We start from the raw sequence: 27209 nt of genomic DNA, 5'->3' as shown, positions 1-27209 counted from the left end.
AAAATGATTGTGCAGATCTCGAGTGAGAAATGGACACTTACGTTGTCCTTTTTCACTCCCTCCTTCCCTTGCAACAAATATTTATTTTGATTATTAAATATGTGCACTTGGGGTGCCTGGGTGGCTTAGTCGGTTAGGCGTCCGGCTCTTGATTTGGGCTCAGGTCGTGATCTCAGAGTCGTGAGATGGAACTCTGTGCTGGGCGTGGAGCCTGTTTAAGGGTCTCTCTCTCCCCCTCTGCCCCTCCCCACCTCCTTCCTTACCCCCCCCCCCGCTTGTGTGCATGCACATTCTCTCTTTCTCTCTAAAAAAAAAATTTTTTTTTAAATCAAATAAAATATGTGTTTGGTTAAAAAAAGTCAAATATTTATTGGGTGCTTACAGTACGCTGGGCACATTCTAGGTTGGGGTGTTATACTGAAGAAGAATCAAGAAGTAAATATAGTAATTACTTAATACGGTTTTTTGTTTTGTTTTTTAAAGATTTATTTATTTTGAGAGAGAGAGAGAGTGGTGGGGAGGTGCAGAGGGAGAGGGAGAATCTTAAGCAGACTCCCTGCTGAGTGCTGAGTCCGATGCAGGGCTTGATCTCATGACCATAAGATCATGACCTGAGCCAAAATCAAGAGTCAGAGGCACAACTAGTTGAGCCACCTAGTTGCGCCACTTAGTACTGTTTTACACAATTGTTTGATTTACCCTATACGTATTCTGAGAAAGGGTTAGTGTCAGCTTGCTCTGAGGCCTCTGGGAAATACTTAGCTTCCACGAGACTCCATTTTTCAGACTCTGTAATACCTATTTGCCTAGCTCTTGTCGGTTTTGGAGACATGTTTGTAAAATGAAAATCACACAAGGAAGCACTTAATAAAAGCTAAATTTTAGTACTATTATAGAATGTGATTCAGTCAGATATTCTTTTTAAAAAAAATATTTATTTGAGACAGCGAGAAGAGAGCACGAGTGGGAAGGAGGGGGAGAAGCAGACTCCCCACTGAGCAGGGAGCCCGATGCGGGGCTCGATCCCAGGACCCTGAGATCATGACCTGAGCCGAAGGCAGACGCTTAACCGACTAAGCCACCCAGGTGCCCTGAGTCAGATGTTCTAAAGCAAAATCACATGACATACTGGTATACACTCACGTATTTAGTGATTGTGTGCATTCATTCATCCACTAATCTTGGCTGAACACTTGGAATGTGCCAGTTAGCATACCGGGCTCTGGGATTCAGTGAGGAACAAGCAATGATGCAGTTAGGACTCTGGCATTTTCAAAGCTGTCCTCTCTGAGAGTAATATGTTGCCTGAAGAGCTTCAGAGCACTGGTGATAATGGTCGGCTTGGTGGCCCTTGTCAGCTCTGACCCAGGCTGCTGTTGGGAGCTGTAGTTGAGTGGGACAAGGACACACAGTAGCATGTGGTAAGAAAAGGTTCTAGAATAGTGAGTTAGTAATCTTGTTCTTTTCTCTACCCTGTGGTATTTTGGGCACCATTATATCTCTTGCAAGAGTTTTTTCCTGTGCTCACTGATTTGACATATATATTTATAAGAGTATAATTCAGAATATAAATATGGAAAAGGTCTCATGAGGAAGTTTATCTTTATCTCAGACATTATATCATTAATACTTTAAATCTCATTATAACATTGTAACCTGGGTGCCACATCTTTCTTCCTGTATGGAGACCTTAGAGAAAAATTGTGGCCTGATGCCATCTTCATCCATTTATTATTGGTGTTCATAATGATGATCTCAGATATCCAAAAATAGTTATATTAGGCCACATAGTTCTAAGGAAATAGGTAAGTCAACAATAGGTTTAAACTCCACACATTTGGATGGAGTCCACAGTGGTTCATTCTCTGAGAGCTCTTGAAGCTGAGGACATACCCACTTTTTGTTTTTTCTAGAGTAGAATTCAGTACAAACCAGCATCTTTGAGCACATACTAAGTTTTGGGCAGTGGGCTAAAAGTTCTATTCACATTATGTCATTTGTCCTTGTAATAGCCTGACCCGGTAGGTATCAGTCAGGGTGACAGGTGATGAGACCGAGACGTGGAATTGGTAATGACATCCGCTGAGTGGTCAGGTTGGAACTTGGGTCACCTCTGTCTGATGCAAAAGCCCTTTTGTTGGTAACTGTTATGTTGTAGGGTCACCTAGTGGAAGGAGTCTCGCCTCCGTCCTTGTTCTTTTCTTAATTTCCTAAATTTTCAATGATAAATGTGAATCGATTTTATATTCCAAAAATCTCAACCATACAGTTTCAGACATGTGTTATAATATGGTTAGATTAAAAAACATATCTTTTTGGGGATGGTGTGAAAAATAGAAAACTACCTGACCCTGACCTATAAAACCCCATATTTAGCAATTAAATAGATATTAATAATTAATGCTTAAAATTCAATGGACATGTATTAAGGTTTCTGCTTCAGTTATTTTTCTTGAGAAAGTAACACCTATTGACATAAGATCTTTAGTCTGAGATTCTAAATTGATTTTGTTTCATTGTGAACATGATCAGTGAATTGTCTTTTGACAGGGACAAAGAAAACACACCCTTCGTCTTTGTAGGCATTCATGTTTATAGAAAGGTGATTTTTGAGGAAGTTTGGTGACTAACGGAAGAGAGCTACCCTGAGTGGCTAGTAAACTCAGTAAAGGTTTCTGATGATAGTGGGGATTTTAGCATTTTTCTCCTCTTCTTTCTCTTACTTCAGGACCATAATTTGGTTTCAGGAACAGTTATCAGTACAATAGAAGACAAATTAATTTAGGTAATTAAATCAGCTAATTTTAGGCTGTTTCTTTAGTTGCCCCCCCACTCCCCCCAAACCCCGGACACCTACTCTTGAAAGCTCCTTCCTTTTTGGCATTGAGCTTGATCCCAGAGATCCCTTGGAAGTTTTGCCTCAGTGGGTCTTGAGCAGGGCCTGGAAATTTAACAAATGACCTAGGTAAGGTTTATGATCGGGCATCTTTCTGGGCTAGAGTTTAAAGCCTGCATGAAGAGAACTAGTAGGGAATGAGATTTTTTTTTTTTAAGATTTTATTTATTTGACAGAGAGAGACAGCATAAGCAGGGGGAGCGGCAGGCAGAGGGAGAGGGAGAAGCAGGCTCCCCACTGAGCAGGGAGCCCGATATGGGGCTTGATCCCAGGACCCTGGGATCATGACCTGAGCTGAAGGCAGATGCTTAACCAACTGAGCCACCCAGGCGCCCCTAGGGAATGGATCTTAAAGCCGGATTGAATCCAGGACATGAAGAGCCTTAGATCATAAGCCATGGGTTTGGGACATGGTGCTGTAAGCTACAGGGAGCCAATGATGGGTACTGTGTGGGCAGGGAAGCCACTGGAAAAGTTGGGTTGCGAGTGGTGAAGAGTAGGGGGCAGTCTGAAGGAGGGGACATAGGCTGGCAGAGCTGTTAAAGACGTCTAGGCATGGGATCATGAGAGTCCGAACTAGAACAGTGACAGAGGTATAGGGAGGAAAGAACACAAGTAAGGACTGTTGAAGGGCTAGGCTTGAAAGAACTCGGTAAGTGACTGGATGTGGAAGGGAAAGGCACAGAGGGAGGCAGCAGAAAGTGTTTAAGGCTGTAGGGACAGGAGGATGGTTGTGGGGATCCCTTCAGGGTGGAAGATAGATGCCAAGTTCATTGGCATCTATTTGAGTTTGAAGTTCCATTGTGACCGCCATTTGAAAGCATCCTGTTGACTGAAGGAAATGTGTAGCTCAGATGGACTGTGACTGAAGGGAGCTCTGTTTAGCAGTTTTCTCCATGGGGGTGATTGTGGACACCATGTGATTGGATGTGATTGCCAAGGAGGACATTGCAGAGAGGATAGGGAAGTCCTGAAGGAACAGTGGTGGGCCAGATAGAGGATGGAGAGAGCTGTTAGAGGAGAAAAAGAAACTTGCTGTCACAGGAACCAGGATGGTGGAGGTGGCCAGCAGTTCTGAATTTCGCAGAGAATAAGGACAGTGAGGGCTTACAAAAGGACATCAGATTTAGCTCAGTTTTAATAGTAAGAGGAGAAGCTGGACAGTCAGATTTAATGAGTAAAGAGATGATGAGGATGTACAAATGGATAATTTTTCAGAGTTTGATGGTAAAGGACAGGAAGAGCTTTCATAGCTCGGGATGTGAGAAGATTTTTGAGGTCATTGGAGACGTGTATATTCAAAAGCTCAGTGTGGAAGAAGAAAAAGAGGAGTGGGGTAGGCGCGTCACAGGGGATTCTGGAGGGGAGTGGTTCACCAAGACGCTTACTCATTGGTGGACCCATGCTTTTCATGTATCAAGTTCTGGGACTGTGGTAGGGCTACAGAGAGAAGACTCCATCTTTTTCTGTGAGTAACCCAAGAGAGGAATGAAAGTTGACAGGATAGATTTGGGGGTGGAGGCCCCACAGGCGAGGAGAGAACTTGGTCAGGAGACAATAATCAAGCAGGATAAATACTGTGATGAAACGGTATGCAGAGCACTGGGGCAGGTAGAGGAGGGCAGATGGTGTGGTGGACGAGGGCTGCATCAAGGTCATGGTGCTTCAGTTGTCCTGTGTGGGATACGTGGCAATCTTCCTCCTTGTCCAGAAAGCAAGGGTGCTTAGCTCGACTTGGGGGACCCAGCAGGGGCAAATACTTGGAAATGTATTGGAAGAGCAGTTGTATGACTGAAGTAGAGAGAAGATATTCAGAGGTGAGGCCGGAGGGGTGGGCAGGACCCGGAACAAAAAATTTCTTGTGTCCTGATGAGGAGTTTAGCTTTTTAAGTTTTTTTGTTTTTGTTTTTGTTTTCCTGAAAGCTGGGAACTGTGATAAGAATTTAAGGAGAGATGTGCAGTGATCTAGTTTGCTTTTAGACTGGTCACCTTGGCAGAAGTGTGGTTTAGAGGACAAGACTGGAAATAGCATCCAGGTGGGTCGGTGGATGTTCAGCGCAGGTGAGGATGGGTAGGGGCTTTAGGTAGGGCAGCTGGAGAACAGGTAGAAGAGCTATTTAGGAAGCAGAGTTGACATGACTTAGTTTTTGAAAGGTTTCCTTGGGGATGGGAGGTTGAGGAGAAAGTGAGGGATAGGAAGGTTTTGGGAAAAGCTGAGGTTGACCTGCCTTCTGATGTAGAGAGTATTTGGAAGGTAGGAGGAGACATTTACTGGGGCAGATACTGAATGATTTGAATGTGTTGATCTTGAGGCACTTGTGGGACTCCTCATCTCAAATGGAGATGTAGAGTAGACCAGTGTCCTTGTCTGCAAATCATAGGAGGGTGTGGCCCAGAGGGAGAAACATGGACGTCCTCAGCACAAGAGACAGTGTGTGCACAAGACATCTTAGGAGGGTGTAGGCTACACATATGTAGCCTCTTGACTCAAGAACTAATGTTTCATTTTCCAAATTTTCTGGGTGCCTTCTGCCTTTTAGTTCTATCTACAAATTAACCATTGGATTCTTGTTGGGATGAGGCAGAAAACGGTAAAAAAAAAAAAAGATGGTACTCAAATATACTGAGTTTTCTACTGATTAGAAGATGTGATGAGAGGATTAATTCCTCAGAAGTGGATCAGATTCCTCAGGGAGACTTGAATTACTTGTGAAACTCATTTATGTGTCTACACTTGCTCTCCCCTGTCTCTTACCAAGGACTCGGAAGCTTTGAGGTTTAAAAAAAAAAAAAAATAACCCCATGAGAATATACAACTGTTTTATTTCTTGGTTTCTTTTTAAAATCAGTGGTTGATACTGTCTTTGTTTGGAAACTACATGATTAGAATATATAATTTTTCAGAATCTTTTACAGGGAAATCTCTGTTACTTATTTTGCTGCTCTGGCAATCTCTTTTTAGTACTAAATGAACTAACAAAAATAGAATTTATGGCCCTGTTCAGTATTGAATGGAAGCAGAGTTGAGACATTTCCCCAGAAATAAAACTCCTGTCTGGAGTGTTTCTACACTGGGCCCTTCATCATAGCTTTTATTTATTACTGAGAATTAATTTTCCCAGTGATGTAAAGGACATGAGTGTTATCCCCATGGAGGTGGTGTTTCCTGGGAGGAATGGGAAAATAATGAAGTTCTTACACTGTCTTTTTAGTTGAAAAAGCAGCATCTAGAGCAGAGCTTGCCGTGGTGGGTATGATGGCCAGCTTCAACGGGCCCTAATAAGAACGGTCATAGATTGAAGAGTGTGGGCTCCTTGTGGATCTTGTTTAGATCCTGTTTTGGGTAAACAAACGCAAAAGGCATTTTTTTTTTTTTTTTGGTGACAGTGGGATAAAACTGAACGTAGACTGTTACTAAATTCTACTAAGGAATTATTGATGATTTTGTTGTTTGTGAAAATGATATTGCGATCACATTTTAAAACGTCCTTATGTATGAGGTGGTGCGCCGCAGCAGTTACAGGTGAAATGAGAGGATGGCTCAGAGTTGCCTGAAAAATACCAGAGCAAGAAGAGTGGGGGTATAAAGGTGAGATCGCAATGGCAGAATGTTGGTAATCATCGAAGGTGGGTAAATAAGGTTCATTTTACTATGCACACCTTATGTACACGGATGAACAGTTCCATTAAAATAAAGCTTTTGCAAAAGTAAATATAGTAAAATGTAGTAGTCCAGCACAGGATGGAGTCGAAGGTCTGTTTCTCACCTGTTTCTGATCTTTCTGTGGCATGCATACCTCTGTTTCTGCATGGAGGGTGATAATCTTCCCGCCTTCCTGGCCCACGAATGAAGAAATACAGCACCACAGCTAGATTGTGTCTCTGTGGCTATAACGCTGTGGCGCCTGGGATGTGGGCAATAGTCTGGGCAGTTCCTCTCTCATCCTCAGAGGCTTGAGCCTCCCGTGGAGATGACCATGCAGGGGATTCCTTGTGTCCACCCATTTTTGGTGGTGAATAGGTGAGACTTGGGATGACAGCTTGGGTAGAATGATCTATAAAAAGAGACGGGGGGGGGGGCGCCTGGGTGGCTCAGTCAGTTAAGCATCTGCCTTCGGCTCAGGTCATGAGGATCTCAGGGTCCTGGGATCGAGCCCCCTGTTGGGCTCCTTGCTCCAACCCCTGTTGGAGTCTGCTTCTCCTTCTCCTCGCCGCTCATGCTCGCTCTCTCTCTCTCTCTCAAATAAATACAACTAAAATCTTTAAAAAAAATAAATAAAAACATAAAAAGAGATGGAATGGGAGAGAGTAGAAATTTAAATATGAGGCATGTTTCTGCATAGAGACCTTATAATGCAATCATTGGCTCTTCTTATCAGTTCAAACTTGTGCTGGAATCAGACCCTTTACTCTTTCAAACCCAAGTGTAAGTCAGTTTTGTGTGTGTTTTTTCCAGCTAAACTCCATCTGAAGTCTCTGCCCTTTGCAGACAGCGGGATAGCAAAGTGAGTTGGTTACAAAGGAAACGTGATTTCAGCGAACCAACATGGACTTGTTTGCTTCTTTGAATTATTCCCAGCATGGTAGGATATTAACAGGTCGTCTCAGAGGCAGATGGGCCCGTCCATTTTGATCATCAGCTTTGGTGTTACTTGGCATTCGGAATGATGACTTTCCTCTCAGGATTTTCAGATGCTTAGAGGATGGCCCAGAGTTTTCTTGACACCAGCTGTTGCTTTGTTTAAGGAGGTAGAATAAAGTAGGCCCTTTAGCCTCCCTATATGCTGTCACCCGTGTCACCACAATGACAGGGGCCGTGATGGCAAAGGGTAGTAGTTGTCTGAGGACATGAAAGAAGTGCCTGGAGTTGCTGGTTGAAGTATCTTGGCCCAGAACTTCCCTGTGTCTTTATGTTCCAGCCTAGGATTATTTATTTATCCAGCTAACACTGCTTACGTGTCTATTATGCACTAGTAGTCTGTATTAGGTGCTGGTTCACAGAGCAAGGCTTTTTGTCCAGTGCTGCAAACTCCAGTTATGTTCTGGATCTGGCGATTACCCAGGCATGAGGCATGAAAAGGGCTTCAGGAAGTCCTAGGGTCTTAACTTGCCTTTTCCCTCATTTCCCTTCTGCAACGGTATGATGCTGTGTCTCCCCTGCCATCCCTCTCCAGGGGGAACGGTTGGAGAAGGATGGGGAGAAGTTCTCTCCTGGTTACAAGGTTTGCTTTGGCAAAGCTCTTCTTTCCAGCAGAAAAATGTTATTTATTCATTTGGCATATATATACTTGGTACCTACTACATACAAGGTACTCTAAATAGAAATATAAAGACTCAGAACAGATTTAACAGTGTGTTACCCCCCAGGGCACGCGCTATCCCAGCTACAAATTTCCTTATGTGCTGGAACATTTTCTTAGTATCTTTGGAATTTTGTAGCAAAGACCAGATGAAGAAAAACAATAGAATCCATTATTCTGTAGACATAACATGGAAGAACGCAAACTCACCCACCTGGAATAGAGAAATGTAAAGACAGGGCATTAATAAGCACAAACTCCTATCATTACATTTCCTACATGTAAAAAAAATGTGATGATCGGTTCACTGACCAGACCAATTGTTTCTTGTAATGGTGAGTCTTCATTTGTTGCATAGAAATCAAATTATTAAAAATGTTGGAAATCTTACATTGTCACATTTATTGTAATAAATGCAGGTGAATGTAAATTGATGTTCTTCCTCTGACCCCATTGTCATGTCAGAGTTTCAGAAGGTTTTTTTTTTTCTTCTTTTTTTAAAAATTTGTTAAGCAACTCATCTTTTCATCACTCCCTCCCATCCTGGAAAAGTCACAATCTTTGAACATTGTTTAGAAGTAGAAAGTAGTTACTTTTACTTCCTGTGTTATACACTGCAATGTTGTTTGAAATTCTTTAAAGCGGTACGGACATCTTTCACTTTTAAATATTTGTTTTTTGACTGACAGCATCACACATAATAATGATAAAAATTCAACTGATGGAAAAGGACATACCGGGTGACAGGCAGAGAGGAAATTATCTTCTTTGCTGCTGATATTCCTTTAGCAAAGTATTCTTGGCCTCTCTCTGCCCAGTGACTTACCTGATTGGTGAGTTTGGAGGGAGACATCAGCTGTGTGGCCCAGCCCCTTCCCCTCCCTTTCTCCTGGCACTGGTCTGCTCACAGAGAGAGGTGCTCAGTCAGGTCACTGCGGCCCTGCTGTGTGAGGGAATGTGCTGGGCAGCCTTGCTGAGGACTGGATAAGGTTAGTCTTGTCTGAATCCAGGGTCAGTGTGGTAAAGAGGGTGGCTGGCTCAATGTTGACGCCACATTCTCAGGTATCACCTTTATAAAGAAGAAGGACAATGTTTTGACCTCTGTGTACTTATTGGTCTTACTTCTAAATTACTTCAGAACTAGAGAGGGGGAGAGGGATTTGGGGTTCCTTAAAGTGTACAACTTAGTGAAAAAGAAGTTCCTCCTCTCAGCCTAGAAGCCATCACTAAGTCCTGTAAACTCTTTCAGAAATGCTGTGTGCATATACAAATGTACCTAGAAATGTGTATGTGTACCTCGCTTACTTTTTTTTCTAAATCTTTTAAAAAAGATTTTATTTATATATTTATTTTAGAATGAGAGAGAGAGAGAGAGAGAGAGCGTGAGCAGGGGGAGGAGCAGAGGGAGAGGGACAAGCAGACTCCCCGCTGAGCACGGACACAGTGTGGGGCTCGATCCCACCACCCTGAGATCATGACCTGAGCCGAAACCAAGAGTCGGACGCTTCACCGACTGAGCCACCCAGGCGCCTCTGTACCTTCCTTACGTTTATGTTAAACAGTGAGGAACAGTTTTGGTTCCCTGCTAGCATTTTCCACTTTGTATATTTTGATGATCTATTTGATGCTTATTATTAGCTGCATACTATTCCATAAAATGGGTGTTGTACTGATCTTACAACCAAAAAGCATAAACACGATTCCATTTGAGCTTCGTGCTGTGATGAACTGAAGCGGTAAGGCCCTGCTGCCAACAGGGACAGCAGCTGTGCGTCATGCTTTCACTTTCACACGGAAGAGCCGGATTATGGATCTCAGGGTGACGAGACTTGGCTTTCGGTAATGGAGAGCACACTGCAGATCTTCTGTGTAGGGACCTGCTTTTTCAGAGAACCTGTTGCTGACATTTAACTGGGAATCATAAGCTGAGTAATAGCTAAACATATCTTTAGAGCAGTTAGTAATGATTTTTATGAAGGAACTCTTTGGTACTGACATCTGAGTTATTCTAAAACGTTTGTGTGAATGTGCATATTTTAAAAATCAGGTATCTGAGTGAAATTATAATATTACAAACATTCTCTGTATTACATGCTGCATAAGAGTTACGGAGTCTATAAAACTCAGTCCATTTGGGTATCTTCCATGGGTGATCATTCCCTACGCAGATGTAGTTGTTGCCAGAACATTTCCAAGATGGTGGTGTTGGTTCTGTTATTCAGAGTTAACGCGAAGGATGTTTAACCAGTAACTGAACCCTAATCTTTATGTTGGGTGTTTTTTTATAAGGTACGAATCTAGTTTGTCTTAAGTTATTGGTAGTTCTTATCACCCTAGTTATTTTTCATTTTATTGTCCTTTTTGTTCAACTCGTTATATTTCATCTGGAGACATTGACGTATCCCCTTACCAAAAACCAGTGGATGCTGTGATTGGTTTTGCTGTCCTGCCGGCGAACTGGTCTTTTATGTCTCAGTACCAGTAGGCTGCTGGATTTAGTGGGTGTGTGAGTTAGGCTTCAAGGAGAGAAACAGAACCGGTAGGAGATAAGTAAAGAGATTTCGTGCGAGGACCTGGCTTTTCGTGACTGGGGGGGGGCAGGTGAGGCGTGCCAGATGTCTGTGGGGCAGGCCATCAGGAAGGGCAGGGCCCGAGTCTCAGGCCCTGCAGAAGCTGTTCCGGACAGTTGGAATTTCTTCTTCAGAGAAGCCTCAGCTCAGCTGGTAAGGCCTTTTACACGGATTGCATCCAGCCCACCTAGATTATTAAAGAGAATGTCCCTTGTTTGAAGTCAATTATGGATTTTAATCATATCTGCTAAATGCCTTCACAGCAGTGCCTAGGTTAGCATTTGATTGACTTAACTGTGGACTGTAGCCGAGCCACGTGGGCACTTAAAACCGGCCATGCCAGTGATTCTCTGTGGCTTGTTAGAATTCTTCTGCTTCTAGTGGTCAGTTAAGCACGGCCTGCCTGGAGCTACAGGGCTCCTGTCTCCTTCCCAGCCCTCCTGCAGTTAACTTTGTGACTTACTGCCATCTCCACAGCAGCCTCGTTTCTGCTCCGGTGCCAGACATTTATTTTCTCTCTTTCTTCCCCCTTTTGGTTTTACATGAAGTGTGTTTTCTCATCTGTGTTATTTGTCTTACCAGAACAGAACATTCCCATTGTTTTCTTTATTAGCTAAAGTTACAGATCAGCTTGGCACCCATTCCAGCAGGAGCTTTAATTCTCAAGGACAATAGTTGCAAAATTGGATGCTGCTTTCCTGGCTCCTAGCTGTTGTCATTGTTCTTTGTCACCCTAACTTGGGGAAATGCCATATTGGAGGTTTGATAGGACTAAAGCAGAATAAGAAATCTGATTGCTTCTCTGTGTTTTGTGCTGCTTCCTTAGAATAGCTCCCTCCCAGCTTCCAGAACATTCCCTTTCAAGACATTGCCCTTTCATGTTGGATGTCCAAAGTTACGAAATTCCATTATCATTATCTGAAGAGCAACATTTATCAACTTTGATTCTTTTCACATTAGAAAATGTTAAAGCGTTGTAAGAAAGTTGCTACAAGTGTGTCCTTCCCTGAACTAGCCCAGTGTTTTGAATTTGTTATTATTGAATTATTAAAGTCTTTGTTTCTCTAGAACTTTCTCTAATTGCCTACAGAATATTTTAATATCCTCATTCTTTTAGTCTGTCCTTTTATGTTCTAGAAAAAGGGAATGCCAAATTTTAGCAGAACTAGATAAGCATTGAATTCCAAGAGGTCAAAAAAAAAAAATGTCAATGTGAGTTGCTGGCGAAAAGGTTCAAGATTTAGCTGTAGCCACTTATCTACGATTAACGGAAAAGGGCTTTTTTTTCTTTTTGGTGTTATAATGAGTAATAACATGGTCTGATGGAAATGATTTGTAAGTGTAAATTTAAATCCAAGTGTGCAGAGGCCCAGAATGTCCAGAGTCAGAAAACACGGACCACAAAGCCCCAAAGTATGGCAGAGTCTGTTATCTGTCTTGGTAAGGGGTATCAAATACAACCTTCTAATTTTAAAAAATGATGAAGTATACAAAAATGAAAAATAAATCACCTTATCACCATCCTTATTCTGATTATCTATTGCGGTGTAACAAATCACCCTAAATTTAGCAGCTTAAGACAACAACAGCCATTTTCTCAAGTTTCTGTGGGTCAGGGCTTCGGGAGAGCCTTAGCAGACCAGTTTCTGGTCTCACGTAGCTGCAGTCAGATAGTCAGGTGTTCCCCTCACGAGGCCGGTCTGGGCTGCCTGCCGGCATGGAGGCCCCACAGCACTCAGGCTGCTCACAGGTTGGCCGCAGGCATCAGCCGCCAGTATCCCAGTGGGCACGAGGGAGGTTGCATCACTCTTCCTGACCTGGCCCTGGAAGCCACATCACTTAGTTCTGTTGGCTACAGGTGGGGCACAAACCCGCTCAGATTTAATTAGAGGGACTCCCATCTCTTGATAGTGGAATGACAAGATTCTGGAAGAACACCTGGGACAGGAGCTATCATTATGGGCATCTTTGAAAAAAACATTCCGCCGTGGTCTGCCCCCTGGCTGCAATAATTCACATCTCTCCCACATGCAAAATACGCTTTTCCGCTTCCAAGACCCTCTGGAAGTCTCTTCCCATTATGGCCTCAGGCTCAGGCTCAAAGTCAAGGACCTGGCCATCTAAATTGGGTCTGGGTAAACAAAGGAGGCTCCTCAGGACCAGTTTCCTTGGGTATAGCTCCTTGAGGACTGTTCTCAGTTATCTGCCCAACACACACCCAAAACCCAACGGGAGGACAGGCATTTTAAAGGCCTGCCCCAAAGGGAAAGGATGAGAGACACAGGTCCCATGGCGATCCTGGAAGTTATTGGCCAGGTCCATTTCCAGTTCCTGTTCTGCTGTTCTCTGTGGCTCTTGGTTCCACTCTCTGGGCTCTTGGTTCTGCTCAAGTCAGCCTTCCTTTTCCATAAGCATAAGAAGAGCCAGCATTTGCAGCTGAGTAGCCTTCTCAGACTGCTTCCTGCCCATAAATTTTGGGGATCCAAAGGCCCTTTTCATTGTGTACTCTCTGTTTCTTTTAGTCTAACTTGGCAATAATTGCGTAGTACAATTATTTAAGAAACTGTGTGGGTTTTCTGTGAATCTTGATGGGTTCACGGCAAGAGCCAAGAAGACCGCAAGATGCGTTGTCCACCTTGGGCTCCCCTCCGTGACTGCTGAGGGACGACCCCCATCAGGTTCTCAGAAGCCTTGTTATTTCATGCAGTTTCTGTAAGGTACGCTTTCCTAAGATCCTTAGAAGGCCTTGGGTCTGTTTGAAAGTGTCTAGGAGGCACGGCCTTAGATCTTTCTGAAATCTCAACAAAGTGTCATGCAGTCACACCCTGGATTTGATCCTTGCGGGGAAGCCATTTCTTAATTTGAGAATTGCTTGACATCAGGAGAGGCTGGGAATGAGGAACGGTTTTGTAGGTACCAGTGTGTTCCTTAGCTCATCTCTCTGCCCACATTTTATCTCAGGCCGTGAGCAGAAGCCGGGTGTAGGCTTGCCTGGGAATCTCCGTAGCTGGATCACTGAGTCTGTTGGGGATTCCCATTTCCCACATTACCGTAGACAGCAGTGCCAACCCCTGTCACTGGTGAGCGGGATCCTCTCGTCCCCTAGCTTCCAGTAACGCAGTCCTCACTTTCCTTTAAGCCCTCACTGACAGCCTTCCTCACACAACAGACCTTTCATTTTGGGGAATATGGGAGGGGCTCGTTCGGACTCCGGGTCCTCACGCGGTCGCTGTCAGAGTGGCGCCAAAGCCCTTGGGTCCGAGCCCCCGAGGAGGCCAGGCAGCTGGCCACCGGGCTTGAGGTCACTCCCTGTTAGGGAGATTCGTTGCCTGTCGGTAGGAGCCGGAACAATTAACAATACTCTTTTCTTTCTGGCTTCTGTCACCCTCCGGTCCCGGTTCCTCTCCTGCTCTGCTCTCAGGAATCCAGATGTGATCTTTCTCCCTCCCCCGTGCGCGCTGGAAAGCCTCCTGTGTCTTTCTGTCGTCTGAGTCCCAAGCCCTCTGACTTGGTGTACGACAGAGGGTGCAGACGCACAGGCCAGATTTATCCCACAGACACATCGTTTTTAGGCTGTGCAGAGGGATTTTTTTTTTTTTTAACTTGACATACTTGTTAACATTTAAAAAATCAAGAGCATTCACATAAAAATCCAAATTATCTACTTTTGCAGAAGAATCTGAAGATCGGGCCACACGGGGGCTGCCTTCCTGTGGCAGTGGCCAGCTAATGCTGGGCGCTCCCTTTAGGTGGGACAGGCCCTCTCCAGACCACCCAGTCCTCGCCGGGTCTGCTCTCCATTTCCTGCCTGGCTTCTGCAGGCCGTTGAATGTGCCTTTCTTATTGTACGGGTTCTTCGCACAACTTTTCCAGCTTTAATCTTAGCCATTTCCTTAAACCCAACCCGTAGACCCTAGTACTTCGCAACCCAGCCACATCACCTGAGTGGGCAGAACTCCGTAAGTTCTTACCGTCTCTCCAGGTGGAATTATGTCTCTGCTTTGTGTTTGGGGAGCTCTGACTGTCCTTCACCGACCAGTCTTCCTCTCTTCTGCAGTCCCGCAGCCTCCTATCTTTCCATTTTATTGACATCATTAGCTTACAGGTCTGTCCACATCTGGATGGTGAACTACTCCGTGGTGTAGACTTTTATTCAGTTTATCTTTCGTCTCGAACTTGATCAAAGTAGGTATTGAATAAAACTCTGCTGACTAATGAATAAATTAGTGATGCTTTAAAAAGGCTAAGGGTAGCTCTCTGCCCCGAAGGAGTAGACAGTTCAGTATGTCATCCATTAAATGTAATACAGAATAGGGCAATATAAAGTTGCAGGCACAAATACCACTTGGGAGAATTGGCAAAAGCTTCTTGGATTAGAAGGAAGGGGAGAAGTGGAGAATGAGAAGGGCAGATCAGGCCAGGGCATGTGTGTAATACATATGTGAGAAGGGGAGTTGTGAAAGTGTGGTATTTGTACATAACTGGATTGCGGGGTGTCTTAAGGGAAATGGTGGGAAAGAAGTCTTGAAAAGGTCTTTTGGAGCTAGGGTGTGGAGAGACTGGAATGTTAAGGGATGTGGACTCGTTCGATAGGCAATAGTGAACTCTTGTCATTTTTTTTGCGAGAGTGCTAATGTCATACTAGTGTGACTAGTATGAAGGATAAAATAGGCAGGAGATGAGTGGCCAGGAGGTTGATAAGCAGTTTGTTTTAACAGGAAGGACAAAAAAACCAACATTGAAGGGGGACCTGATCTAACACAACAGCAGTGGAGGAAGTAAAATTTGCAGAATATAATGTTTGGTAGATTTGGGTTGTGAGAAAGATGAAATCTATTAGTGATAACAGCACCTGTCATGTCTTGAGTATTTGTTATGTGCCCGACATCATGTTAAGAACTTTATATGACTGTGCCCCTTGGCCAAGATGACCGGGGGTGGGGGAGGAGGAAGGAATTTCAGAGGTGCTGTTTCATTTTAACCCGAAATGGAATTTTATTTTGAATACTTTGTATTTGAAACAACTTACAGGAAATATGGGCCTTATTAAGCCACTATCTAGTGAATTCTATATGCAGATAGTTTCTATAAACAATTTCTATAGAGAGATGCTTAGTAGAAATAATACATTTCTGTATTTCTGTTCTTCTGGGGTTAGAATGTGCGAACAGAAACGTAAACTAGACCAGTACTTTTCTATCTTTCACACTTTACTTTTCTCATATTCTATCAAATAATCAAGGTTCCAAATTGTTATAAACAAAATGAGTAATTTTTCAATGACATTTATGTTTACTATCGATTTACTGTCATATTAATATTTACAGGAAGTTTGAGAACTTAATTCCATGCTTTAACTGGCAGGGATGTATATTTCCATTTTACAGAAAATCTATCAGGTGTAAAATTATTGGTCTTGTCGGGAGAATTTATTGTACATTCCTAATTATAAAGGTAACTTGAAAATAAAGGAATCTTTATTTTCCAGATCTAAAGATTAGGGAAAAAAAGAGTGTGCTGCTGACTTTGAACATATTGAACACCTAGGGACATAGAATAACAAAATATCTACCGATAAAACTTATAATTATGTCTAACTATGATATTTAACACATTATACAAAACAATTTTATTTGGAAATACATCATTTGTTTTCCTTTCTTTTTTTTTATTATTTATTTGAGATAGAGAGCAAGAGCAAGTGAGAGAGAGTGAGAGCGAGCACGAGCGGGGGCGGGGGCAAAGGGAGAGGGAGAAGCAGGCTCTCCACTGAGCAGGGAGCCCAACGTGGGACTCAATCCCGGGACCCTGGGATCATGTCCTGAGCTAAAGGCAGACTCTTGAACCACTGAGCCACCCAGGCGTCCCTGTTTTCCTTTCTTACTTTGTATTAAGCAATGTTATTTAGTCTCTTGACTTGCAGGATTGGCATCAATCATCATAGATCCAGTTTTTGCATCACCTAACACAATTTTTCAGGGGTCACTCTTCTCACTTTCATTTGCATTAAAAAAGAATAGAACACTGTGTTTCCTCATGATGCTTTCATAATAAATGTTATCCCAAGCCGTATGTGCATGTGTCAGTTTACGTAATACAAAGATAGTTGCCTCCCTCAGCTGGACCTTGAATGGTATGTTTGATACGTAAGAAGCAATTTGTGTGTATTTTAAAGGTGTGTTGTAAAGGTGAAATTTGAGAGGCTTGTGCAATAGGAATGACATATTTGCCATTGTAAACTAGCTATTCCCAGGAATAACTACTAAGCTCATGTGAAATGTCTCGGTCAAATTTTATAACATTCCCATGAGGTGAATCTTAACCACCTGTGGTGTGCTGGTAAATGTTGAAAACTGGTATTCTGGCAGTGAGGGAGGAGTGCAAATCCTAATTTGTATTATTTTCCAGTTTCCATTGTGTAAATACTCCTACTGGGGCCAGTTTTACGCAACCAGTGTGAGGTCAACTGTCTTGCAAACTTTGTGAAATTTTAACAGTGGACTCTCCTCAGCCAACTATTAACCACCTCCAGCACGGAGGCATTCGCTAAGGTGGACAGCCCTGGAGAAGTGTCAGAGTGAGGCTGGGGGTCGAGCATTAATGAATGTGTAGGAGATGGCTCACTAGCAACTGATCGGACTTTCGTATCCCATAGAGCATTTCAAAAACCAGACTGAGAGACAACGTTTCCAAGGTCATCAGCTTAGATGAGAGAGGGGAGGCCATGGAGACTGGGTGCTCTCTCGAGGAGACCGAGTCTGGCAGCCGTGTGTGCAGTTAAGATGGAACAAAGAACAGTAGTAGGACATGGAAGGACAGAGAACAGCAGAAGGAGAAGCAGTCCAGGTTTGGAGAGAGTGTGAAGGAAAAGAATGGGATTCAGCTGTGTCTACAAGCTAGCATTAGGGCAACAGAGAGGAGCGTTTGTTCCATTACACAAGTGTGAAGTCTGTAAATCCTGTGCAGGAGAGGCAGTTTGGGTGGCCTACTGGGGACAGATAATCTTTTGTATTGAGATTAAAGAGTGAGGATGGGCCGAGCAAGTGAAGGCAGCAATTAGAGACGATCTTCAGAAAAATGCTGAGTGTGGGAGGGGAGAGGGATGGAGTGACTGCTCGTGGAAGGAACAAAATCCGAGCCTGCCCCCGCTTTTGGGCAGAAGTATAGGAGAGACTTGAATGTGTTTCTGGTGGATGTAGATGAGCAGGGCCTGGCTGGAAGTGTCTTGAAGGAATGGGTAAGTGTGTAGATAAATGAGGAGCACGCAGGAGGTGTTGGCTTTCAGAGGAAAGGGGATCCATTTTCCTACATACAGGCGGGAAAGAGGCTAAGGTGGGTGGAGCATGTGAAGGAGGTGATCAGAATCACGTCGAAGGGGCGTGCTATAGGTTGGATGGACTTGGTGCGCTCAGGGTGGCAGGTGGAGGGAGCTGTTTGAGATGGCTGGAGCTGGGCAGGATGGGGCTCCCCGGTGAGCTGCAGTAGCGGAGCCCGGCCCTGGAAGGTTGGGGTCAGACTCCTGCTCTCCCGTCCTGGCCCCGGCTCTCCCAGCTCGATGGGTTGGGCCAGGTGTTTCACTTGTTTTCCCTCAGAAAAATGGGCGAGTACAATGATTCTCAGCTCACAAAACTACCCTGAAGATTAAGTTAATTAAGGTATTTAAAGTTCTCAGAGCCCAGTAACTGTCTTACATAAATAACAGCTGGTATTACGGGCTGGGGCGAGGGAATAGGCTAACAGCAATCAGCACAGTGCTTCTCCAACCTGAATGAGAATAGGAATCACCTGAAGCGCTTGCTAAAAGGAATATTATGATTTAGTGGGTTTGGAGTGGGGCCCAAGATTCAGCATTTCTGATAAAGCTCCCCGGTGATGCTGTTGCGGCTGGTGCGGGAACCACACCTTGAGTGGCAGGGTTGTGGCAGTCCTGATACCTGCCCCCCCACACCCCCCAGGAGTGGCCAGCAACCATCCGTCATGGCATCAGGTGCACGGCTAGTCTCCATTCGCTCAGGAATGAAGGATGGGTATATTTGGATTGAGCGCCCCGGCTTTCCTCCCAGGTGTGATTTGTACAGGAAGGGGCCTGGGGGTGGGGTATAATAAGTGCAGTATCAGCAGAGTCAGCTGTGGGCTCCAGACCTTATAAGATGGGGGGTGAAGCCCGGAGGGGCTGAGGGAAGAGGCAGGGGGGAGGGCTGGGGGCCAGAGAGCACAGTGAGGCCAGGTAGTAGGTGTGGGATGGAGGTGTCAGAGAGGTTGTAGGATGTAATGTCAGAGTATAAGATGGGGGACAGTAAAATATTTCCTGCTGAAAACTTAGTCTAATTTTATTTTATTTTATCTTTTTAAAAAGATTTTATTTATTTTAGAGATAGAGAACACAAGTGGGGGGAGGAGCAGAGGGAGAGGGACAAGCAGACTCTGCACTGAGTGTGGAGCCCGACGAGGGGGGGCTCAGTCCCACAACCCTGAGATCATGACCTGAGCTGAAACCAGGAGTTGGACGCTTAACCGACTGAGCCACCCAGGTGCCCCTAATTTTATTTTTTATTTTTGATGATTTAGAAGGCTTTTTGTTTCCTTGGCAGCACCTCAGATGTTATAAACCGCATTTAATTAGAAACATGTTTAATACTTCTGGTCAGTAGAATGCCTGATAAGGGAAAAGTTACTGGGTGTTGCTTTCTACCATGTCCGGCTCACTCAGGTCAGGCTGTATGTTACCAGGTGGAGAGGTGCAGTGCAGGATTCCCATTGATGGAGAAATCATTCCTCCTGGGAGACGTTAATGTAGCCGTGGCAACAGCGGGCCCTACAGGATTGGACAAATGCTGCTAAATTTTGGCCAGTTTTTCTTGGGGTCACATTCATCCTTTGTTAGAGAAACACACTTTAATTTCTAACATGCTTAACACCCAGTCTAGATAGCTTATCTGCTGGCTGTCGTCTTCTGTCCTTCAAACCTTTTTTCCTGTTCTGGTGTCAGGGCTCAATGTGAGCTGTTGTACAGAGACCCTGGGTTCTGGTTATTTCTAGAAAGCTCCTGTTCAGAGGGGCGCCACTGGGAACATCCCAGTGACTTCCCCTTGTTGCTGCCATCCCGGCTCTGCCCCCAGCCGTAGCCCGGGAGTCACACTGTTCACTGTTTCTCTGTCTGAACCTGACTTCTTTTCTGGTGGGAATCAGAACTTTAGTTCAGTTTTTAAAATGGATTTTCATAAAAACGGGGTTTCGAGAAAGGAAAGAAAATAACCTTTCAGTAGAACTGCTCAACTGTATTTTATGTCCAGTCTTGGGAATAAATGTTACTCCATGTAAAACTTTGTCTAACCTCACTGTTGGACCTGAGGAATTTGTGGGCTCATGACTGCGCTCCTTTCTCTGAGAAGCATTGGATTCTTTTTTTGAACCCCCAGCTACCTCCTCTTGGCTTTACTAAGTTGTGAATTTGTTAAACAGAATGAGAGCAATGCAGTGGTAACCCCCATCCTCGTGGTAGGAGATGGGGAAGGGCAGAAGCCTTTACACATTTTTTTTTTTAATTTTTTTATTGTGTAGAGTATTCATCAGTTCCTAAATAAGAACCCCATTTGTTAAACAATGTGAAACTTAGTTGCTTTGGCTTTGGAAGGTAGAAGTTGTTTTCCTGGAGGCTCTACAAACTCCCTGCAGGGATGTAACTTTGTAAAATTGCTTTCTGGTCTTTTCAGTGGAGGTCAATGTCACATAGCCGTGAAACCCGGGTTTCAAATTATGCTGCAAGTTCTTTTCTTTCCAGTAAACCGAGAGAGGATGTTCTTAACAGGTCTGTATTCTTGTTCTCGTGACTCCTATACCAGTATTTTCTGCTACGTAGATTTTATAATGTTTTTGTCTTAATTTCTACGTTTATTTGTTCAGTATTTATTAAAGGCCCATGTCACCATTTCTTTCAGTGCCCGAGGCTATAATCTTAGACCTTTTGCTTTATCTTTCTCTCTTCCAGCAAATAAAACTAGGAGGGAGACAGCCAGGGTTCTAAAATAAAATAGAAGGTAGCCATTTTATTGTTTGTGGTTGGAGTCTGCTTGTAGAAACAGAACTGGCAGATCTTGTAAACAGAGAGAGGAGAAAGGGCATAAAGGAGATTTTAGGGTGTGAAGCTGCACTATCTCTGTTGTCGGAGACTTCCTTAGCGTAATCTCTTAAATATTAGTACTTGAAGAATACTAACTCATCAGCCATGCTTGTTTTGTTTTGTTTTCTGTTTCAGTAAAGGTAGAGTTCTGTTTCTGATAGTTTTCCTTGTTTTCTTACTTCTTAGTTAATAGTATGTTTTGTAATAGATGTGGCTTTAAACTCTTTTAATGTAGTCATTAAACACAGATTTTCCTCTTTTGATGTAGTCATTAACACAGATTTTCCTCTATGTTGCTATCATCATGATGAATACTGCTAAGAAAATAATTTTATTGTATATGTCAACAGAAAATTATTTTCTCTAGGGGCGCCTGGGTGGCCCAGTCAGTTGAGTGTCGACTCTGGGTTTCCGTTCAGGTCATGATCTTGGGGTACTGGGATTGAGCCCCACATCGGGCTCTGCACTCAGCGTGGAGTCTGCTTGGGACCCCCCCCCGCCCCTCCCACTTGTGTGCTCTCTCTAAAATAAATAAATCATTTTTTAGAAAAAAATTTTCTTCTATCCATTTCTTTGTAGTTTTAAAGAGCAGTCTGTTCTGAATGTCTCGAAGGACATTTCAGCATTTTTTTCCCTACACTACTTTGCCAGCATCTATTAGCACATTAAAATCAGTATCATTAGGTCTTTTCCAATGATTCAAAAAATGTAAATGGAAAAAAATATGTTAAGCACAGAAGGGGTTGTTTCAAAGGTGAATTCGGTTTTTTTGCAGTGGAGAGAAGCTTTTTTTTTTTCTTTTTTTTAATTGAGCATAACTGTTTGCAGTTATGAATAAGAACTTTATTTTTTAACTTTCCATATTGAGGCTCAGATCTTCTAGACCCAAGTGGTCCGGCTTTACAGGTTCCACATGATAATGTCTTTAAGTCAAACCCAACCCCGAGCCTGCACTGATTGTGAATTGACATTGACTGAACATGTATGTAAATCCTTACTTTACATTTAAGGTCTGTGGTATTTCCTTAGCATTAAGGAGGCTCCCATGATATAACTAACTAGTTTCTATTATGGAAAATAGTGTTTTCTTCACATTATAGTCTTTCAAAGTCTTCACAGGATGTTTTTAGACAACTTCAGTTTCACCGTGATCATTCAGTGGTGTAAGTCTCACATTTGAATGGGAATCTGAAGGCTTTTTTCTTGCCTTAATTTTGTCCTTATAGCCCTGTGATTTTCAGTCACGTTCTGGGCCTTCATTTTCTCATTTGTAAAATGAGGGGGTCGGACTAGGACGTCTCCAGGGTCCTTTTCCCCTTGAAGTGTCTCCAAATCAGTGGATCATTGGCTCTTATGTTCACATGTTCATCTGCTACATTGCTTTGTTTAATTATGTCTGAGTCCATTTTTTTTTAATGTAAATTACTTTGGCCAGAGGCTCATCATTCTCAGTCATCCTGTCCTTTTAAAAAGTTTTGCTTTTTCACCCACACCAGGCATTTGGAAAGCATACCCCTGAATCACATCTCTACCCTAGTTCAAAAAAATGTTGAAATTCTTGCAGACAACTGATGTAATCTGTTTAGATTATCTGGCATGGCTGCTGATTATCTTGCTGTGTTTCTAGCAATCCCCCAAGTCTCAAAAGTGTTACAAGGTGTGTTAAGAATAGTCTGATGCTGTTTCATTTTGCTTAAGTAGGTTGAGCAGAATCCTGGGACAACAAGGGTGATGTCAGGTTCTGAAAAAAAGCAAGATGGCAACAGAAGAGTATTTGCTTTTTTTTTTTTTTTGACGTAGGTTTTAGATCGCTGATATACCCCTAGATTCTTACGCTTCATTAGGCTCCCTGATTCCCCTGCCTTCCCTCCGTCAGCAGTCTGTTGCTCACTTGCATTTCCTTAGGCAGTCTTGAAGCCGACCACATGGCCTTTAATGTGTAGTAATTAATGAAGTGTTTACTGAAGCAAAAGTGAAAGATGGGTTTGATCCCAATGGCTGATGTGTGTGGTGTTCTTCCAAAATATTTTATTCTTCATGTGTGTAGTAATGCACTTCGAGAACGCGATTGCTTTGGAAAGAGGACAAGTTTGGGAGTTTGTGGGCTGGGTGGTCCTTTTGGGTACTAACTGCTGTCCCTGAATTCATACCCGGTCAGGGTATCTTCAGGGTAGGCGTGCGCTGCGTAACCCAAGTTGCTGTCCCAGCGAGCGCTGTTTGCCTTCCACTAGTGAAGAATTGGGCCGTGTGTTTCAATTCAGGTGAGAAGAGTTCCTGGGTCAAGCGGTCACCTTCATAAAACCGAGGACGGTGACTGGGAGTGGAGTGACGACGAGATGGATGAGAAAAGCGAAGAAGGGAAGGCAGCTTTTTCTCAAGAAAAGGTAAGTGACATCGACGATGGTGAGCTAACCTGTGCACATTTTATTTTTGTGGCATTTCGTGGGTGCGTGTATTAATGGATCTGCAATTGTTTTACAGTCACGAAGAGTAAAAGAAGAAAACCCAGAGGTGAGTGGTGGTTATTTACTTTAAAATTTTTTTGGCCCACTCACCCCTGCCCCCTCCACCACCCCTTGTGGTGTCAGAATGTGATCCATTTGGGGAAAGAGACTTCAAAATTTTGTTCTCGTGGAATAGCAGAAAAGAAAAGGCATGTAGACTTTGCAGGTCCCAATTGTGAGTTGCTCTTGGGCTTTATAAATTGGGGCAGATGATTTTACTCTGAGCCTCCGTTTCTTCATCCGTCAGATGGTGATGATCATACTACTTTTAAATTGCTCTGAGGATTGATGAAATCATGCACATAAAATGCTCACTGGGTGCTCAACTTAGGACTCAGTTGATCTCAACTCCTCATATTACTGTCCGTTAGAAAGCACAGCAGGCATACAGGCTAAATCTCTTCTAGATTTTTTAGTTTACAATAAAGCAGATAGAAACTGGTTGGAAACTTCACATTGGATCTGTCTGTCTTGGCCTTACAGTGTCCTGGGTAGCTTCGTAGGCAAGGAACACTCATCAGCTTCCCTTTGAGAACTAGTCATCTTTTGATTAACTTAACTTCCTCCATCTGGTTAATTATCCTAATGCCTAATGATGACTGTAGTTCAAAAGACTTGCCAATTCTCCTAGAGAAAATTTGAGCGTATTTAAATAGCTCCAAATATTTTATAGACCTAGTAATTAATGTATGCCTTGATAAATTCTCATTAAGAAAACAGAAGACTTTGGGTTACAAATGGGATCCACCCCAACTTTTATTTTTTTTTTAAATTAGCAGACATTTCCTTTTGATGCAGCGAGGTCAATCTTCCGTCCACTACCAGGGGCAGTTGCCAGCTGGCCCTTCTGGGAAGAGCACGTCCGAGCTACAAGCCATTGTCTCCCTGTCACTCTCCCCTCCCTCCGGTCTCTTCATCCTTCCTGCCACACCAGTAGGCCTCCCCTCGGGATTTTTCAGCCTGCCTGCCTCCCCTTGTTACCTGTCCTTCAGTTCCTGTTTCTTCCTATGTTTATCATAGGAATTCATCTTTTTCATTTTGTACATAACATATAAGCTTCATCAAGGAAGTTATCCCTCCCTGTTACAAACGATGGTGATAAGCTCCATAGTAGGACCCATCAGCTGCACACATGTGCTGGCTTTTAGAATGATCTTAACCGGGTATCGTGAACTCTGCTGTCTCCCTGCCCACTTGCCTATTTTACCCACAGTGAAGTGTGGAGTCAAGGTTTTTCATCTATTTCCTAGAGTGTCTCAAACCAGAAGTGCCCATCCTGCCTAGAAATAGAACAAAATAATGTGATTCAAGTGGCAGCGTGATGCAGAAAGCATTTGTATTGGTTCACTATGGGACGTCTTTATTGGAGCGTATTCACCGAATCCAGCCTTCCCTCGTGCAGACTAATGGGTGTGGGTCTTTCCTCTTGAGGATTTAAGTTTATTGTGACAATATCCTCCTCTGTGCTTGTTGAAATTGCTGATAACTGATCTGTTATTTGGATATTAACAGTATCTTTTTGGCAAGAATATTTTCTGCACAGACAGGAAAGAGTAATGGATAGCACGCTGACAGTTAATCATCATCACTCTCGACCTCCTTGGGTGGGATTTGAAAGTCTTAGGCATTTCTCTGTGTCTCAGCTCATTTGATTTCCCAGAGGCATATGTCTGTTCCCATGCTGGTTCATAATTAAGGAACACATAGATAGCCTTATTTCTGTGAAAAGGTTCATGTCTTTGAATGTAAACACTTTTACCACATTTTAGGAATAATCAGCCCCACCTGCTATTGCATAGCTTTTCAGGCCAGTTTTTTGTTTTGTTCTGTTTTGTTTTTCAAGGCTGGCATTTCAGTATCCTGAGCTGTGTTAAGAGCAGCCACAATGATGGTTCCTCTGTCCTTTCAGCTTTTAATTAAAGTAGCTCCCTGACTTGCCACCCACCTAAATCCACTTTTTGTAAGTGAGGCAAAAAGTATTTATATATTGCAGAAAGGAATTAGAACTGTTGAATGTGTAAATAGGCAACAAATACACACACACACACACGCATACTATGCACACTGTTTTAGTAGGTTTGGGGGATACATCAGTGAGGAAAAAAAACACAAAATCCCTGTCCCTGTGGCACTTACATTTTGATGGGAGCAGACAGACAACAAGCAACAGCCTTTATAAATCAGTAAATTTGTGGTTTGTTACAATGGAATAGGAGCAATGGGGAAAAAAATGGTGGATGGGAAGTACAGGGATGTGGTAGGGGATTATAATTTTAAATGGGTTGGTCAGAGTAGGTGTTATCGAAAGGGACGCAAAGACTTATAAAATTCTTCTTACGGAAGCATTAAATAAAAGTGGCTCTTCAGGTTTCTCTATTTTGCTACCCCTCTTGCCCCGTGTCTGTTCCTTCTTTCCACAGAGGTTGTCAGTTTGCAATATTTTCTTCTAGACTTTTTCTGCTCATTTACATACAAATATGTAAATAAAGAAATCTGTATCCTATTAAAAATGTGAATGGGATTACAAACACCATACACATTTTTACTGAAGTATAGTTGACACAATGTTACATTGGTTTCAGGTGGACAACATAGTGATTCCACAAAAAATGTTTTTTGGTTTTTGCAACTTGCGTTCTATCTTGGAAATCTTCCCATGTTGGTTGTTCTGTAGATCTGCCTCTCTTTTTAACTGCCAAGTAGTATTACCCTGGATGGATTGAAATGGTTAATTTAACCATTAACTTCTTGGTGAGCATTTAGGTTACGATTACAAACTGCCTTCCATTCACGTTTTGTGTCTGCATGTCAAGGGGCACGTGTGCAGGTGAGGTAATTTAAAGAATTGAAAGAACTGATTATTTCGTTTGACAAAATCTGATTTTGAATTTTTAATAGCTGCTATCAAAAGGTGAACCACTTTAAATATCTCACATTTCTGTTTGTCAATTGTGTCTCTGTAAAGTTGAGAATAAAAAAGCAGTACCAATTTATACAGCCTCTGACAGGGTACCTTATATCTTTAAACATCTTTAAGGGTAAAAATGCTTATCTGTGCCAAATTGCACATTTAAATGCCAGTGTTTACATTTTAATAAGCTTTTCAAGGATGTTCGTCATTTAAATTGCAGTTTATTTACTTAACTAGAAGCCCCTAGAAGACAGGGCTAGTATTTTATTCATATTTGTGTTCCCATTGCATCTAGTGGACACTCTGCACATGTTTGTTGGTGATGTGAATACCCACACGCTGAAATAGACATTAAACAAGTGCCTGAAGAGGCATATCATATTTGTGAGTGGGTCAGAGGTGAGGGAAAAAAAAATCAGAAGATGTTACATAATCGAGCTGAAGTTCAGAGACAGGAGCCCTACTTGGTAGTTGCACGTTGAGACAGAATAAGATGCTTCAATAAAGGAGGGAGTGTTTTAGATGCTTAATTTATAAAGGCCAATTTGGCTTCCCTAGGAAGTATAAGGCAGAATGTCCAGGTATTATAGCATTTGTTGAAGATTAAGGAGGTCAGGGTGGGATGTTTGTTAGAGGGGCCTTGGGAAGATGTGCCTGATACTCGGCCGTATTTGGAGATCCTCTTAAATCCAAGAGAATTTCCAGTGTAACCTGGAAAGTGCCAGAATTACACCGCTTGTCTTGAGATTCATAGCCAATCCCATAGAAAAATTGGTCCTCCTGTGTTCCTAACCTGACGTTTTAGAAATAGCCTTGCCAATTATTAGTTACAGCCTTCTAGTAATTCATAGTTTATAGTAAGTAGATAATTCATGCTCATTTCATTTATTTATTATAATATTCCACTT

At 42.9% G+C, this 27209-nt stretch overlaps 1 protein-coding gene across 1 annotated transcript in view; it reads left to right on the top strand.

Annotated features, from left to right (window-relative positions):
- Positions 1-27209, top strand: part of STK39 (serine/threonine kinase 39) — a 305645-nt gene that overhangs the window by 148982 nt on the left and 129454 nt on the right. Inside the window, exons 11-12 of the mRNA XM_036100896.2 lie at positions 23148-23270; positions 23368-23397. Of these exons, the coding sequence (XP_035956789.1) occupies positions 23148-23270; positions 23368-23397 (153 nt within the window). The remainder of the gene's footprint in view (positions 1-23147; positions 23271-23367; positions 23398-27209) is intronic.

This window comes from Halichoerus grypus, chromosome 4 (genome assembly GCF_964656455.1).
Source record: "Halichoerus grypus chromosome 4, mHalGry1.hap1.1, whole genome shotgun sequence".
Taxonomy (NCBI): Eukaryota; Metazoa; Chordata; class Mammalia; order Carnivora; family Phocidae; genus Halichoerus; species Halichoerus grypus.
Note: the sequence above shows the minus strand (reverse complement) of the source record. Positions and strands in the feature narration are given on the sequence as shown.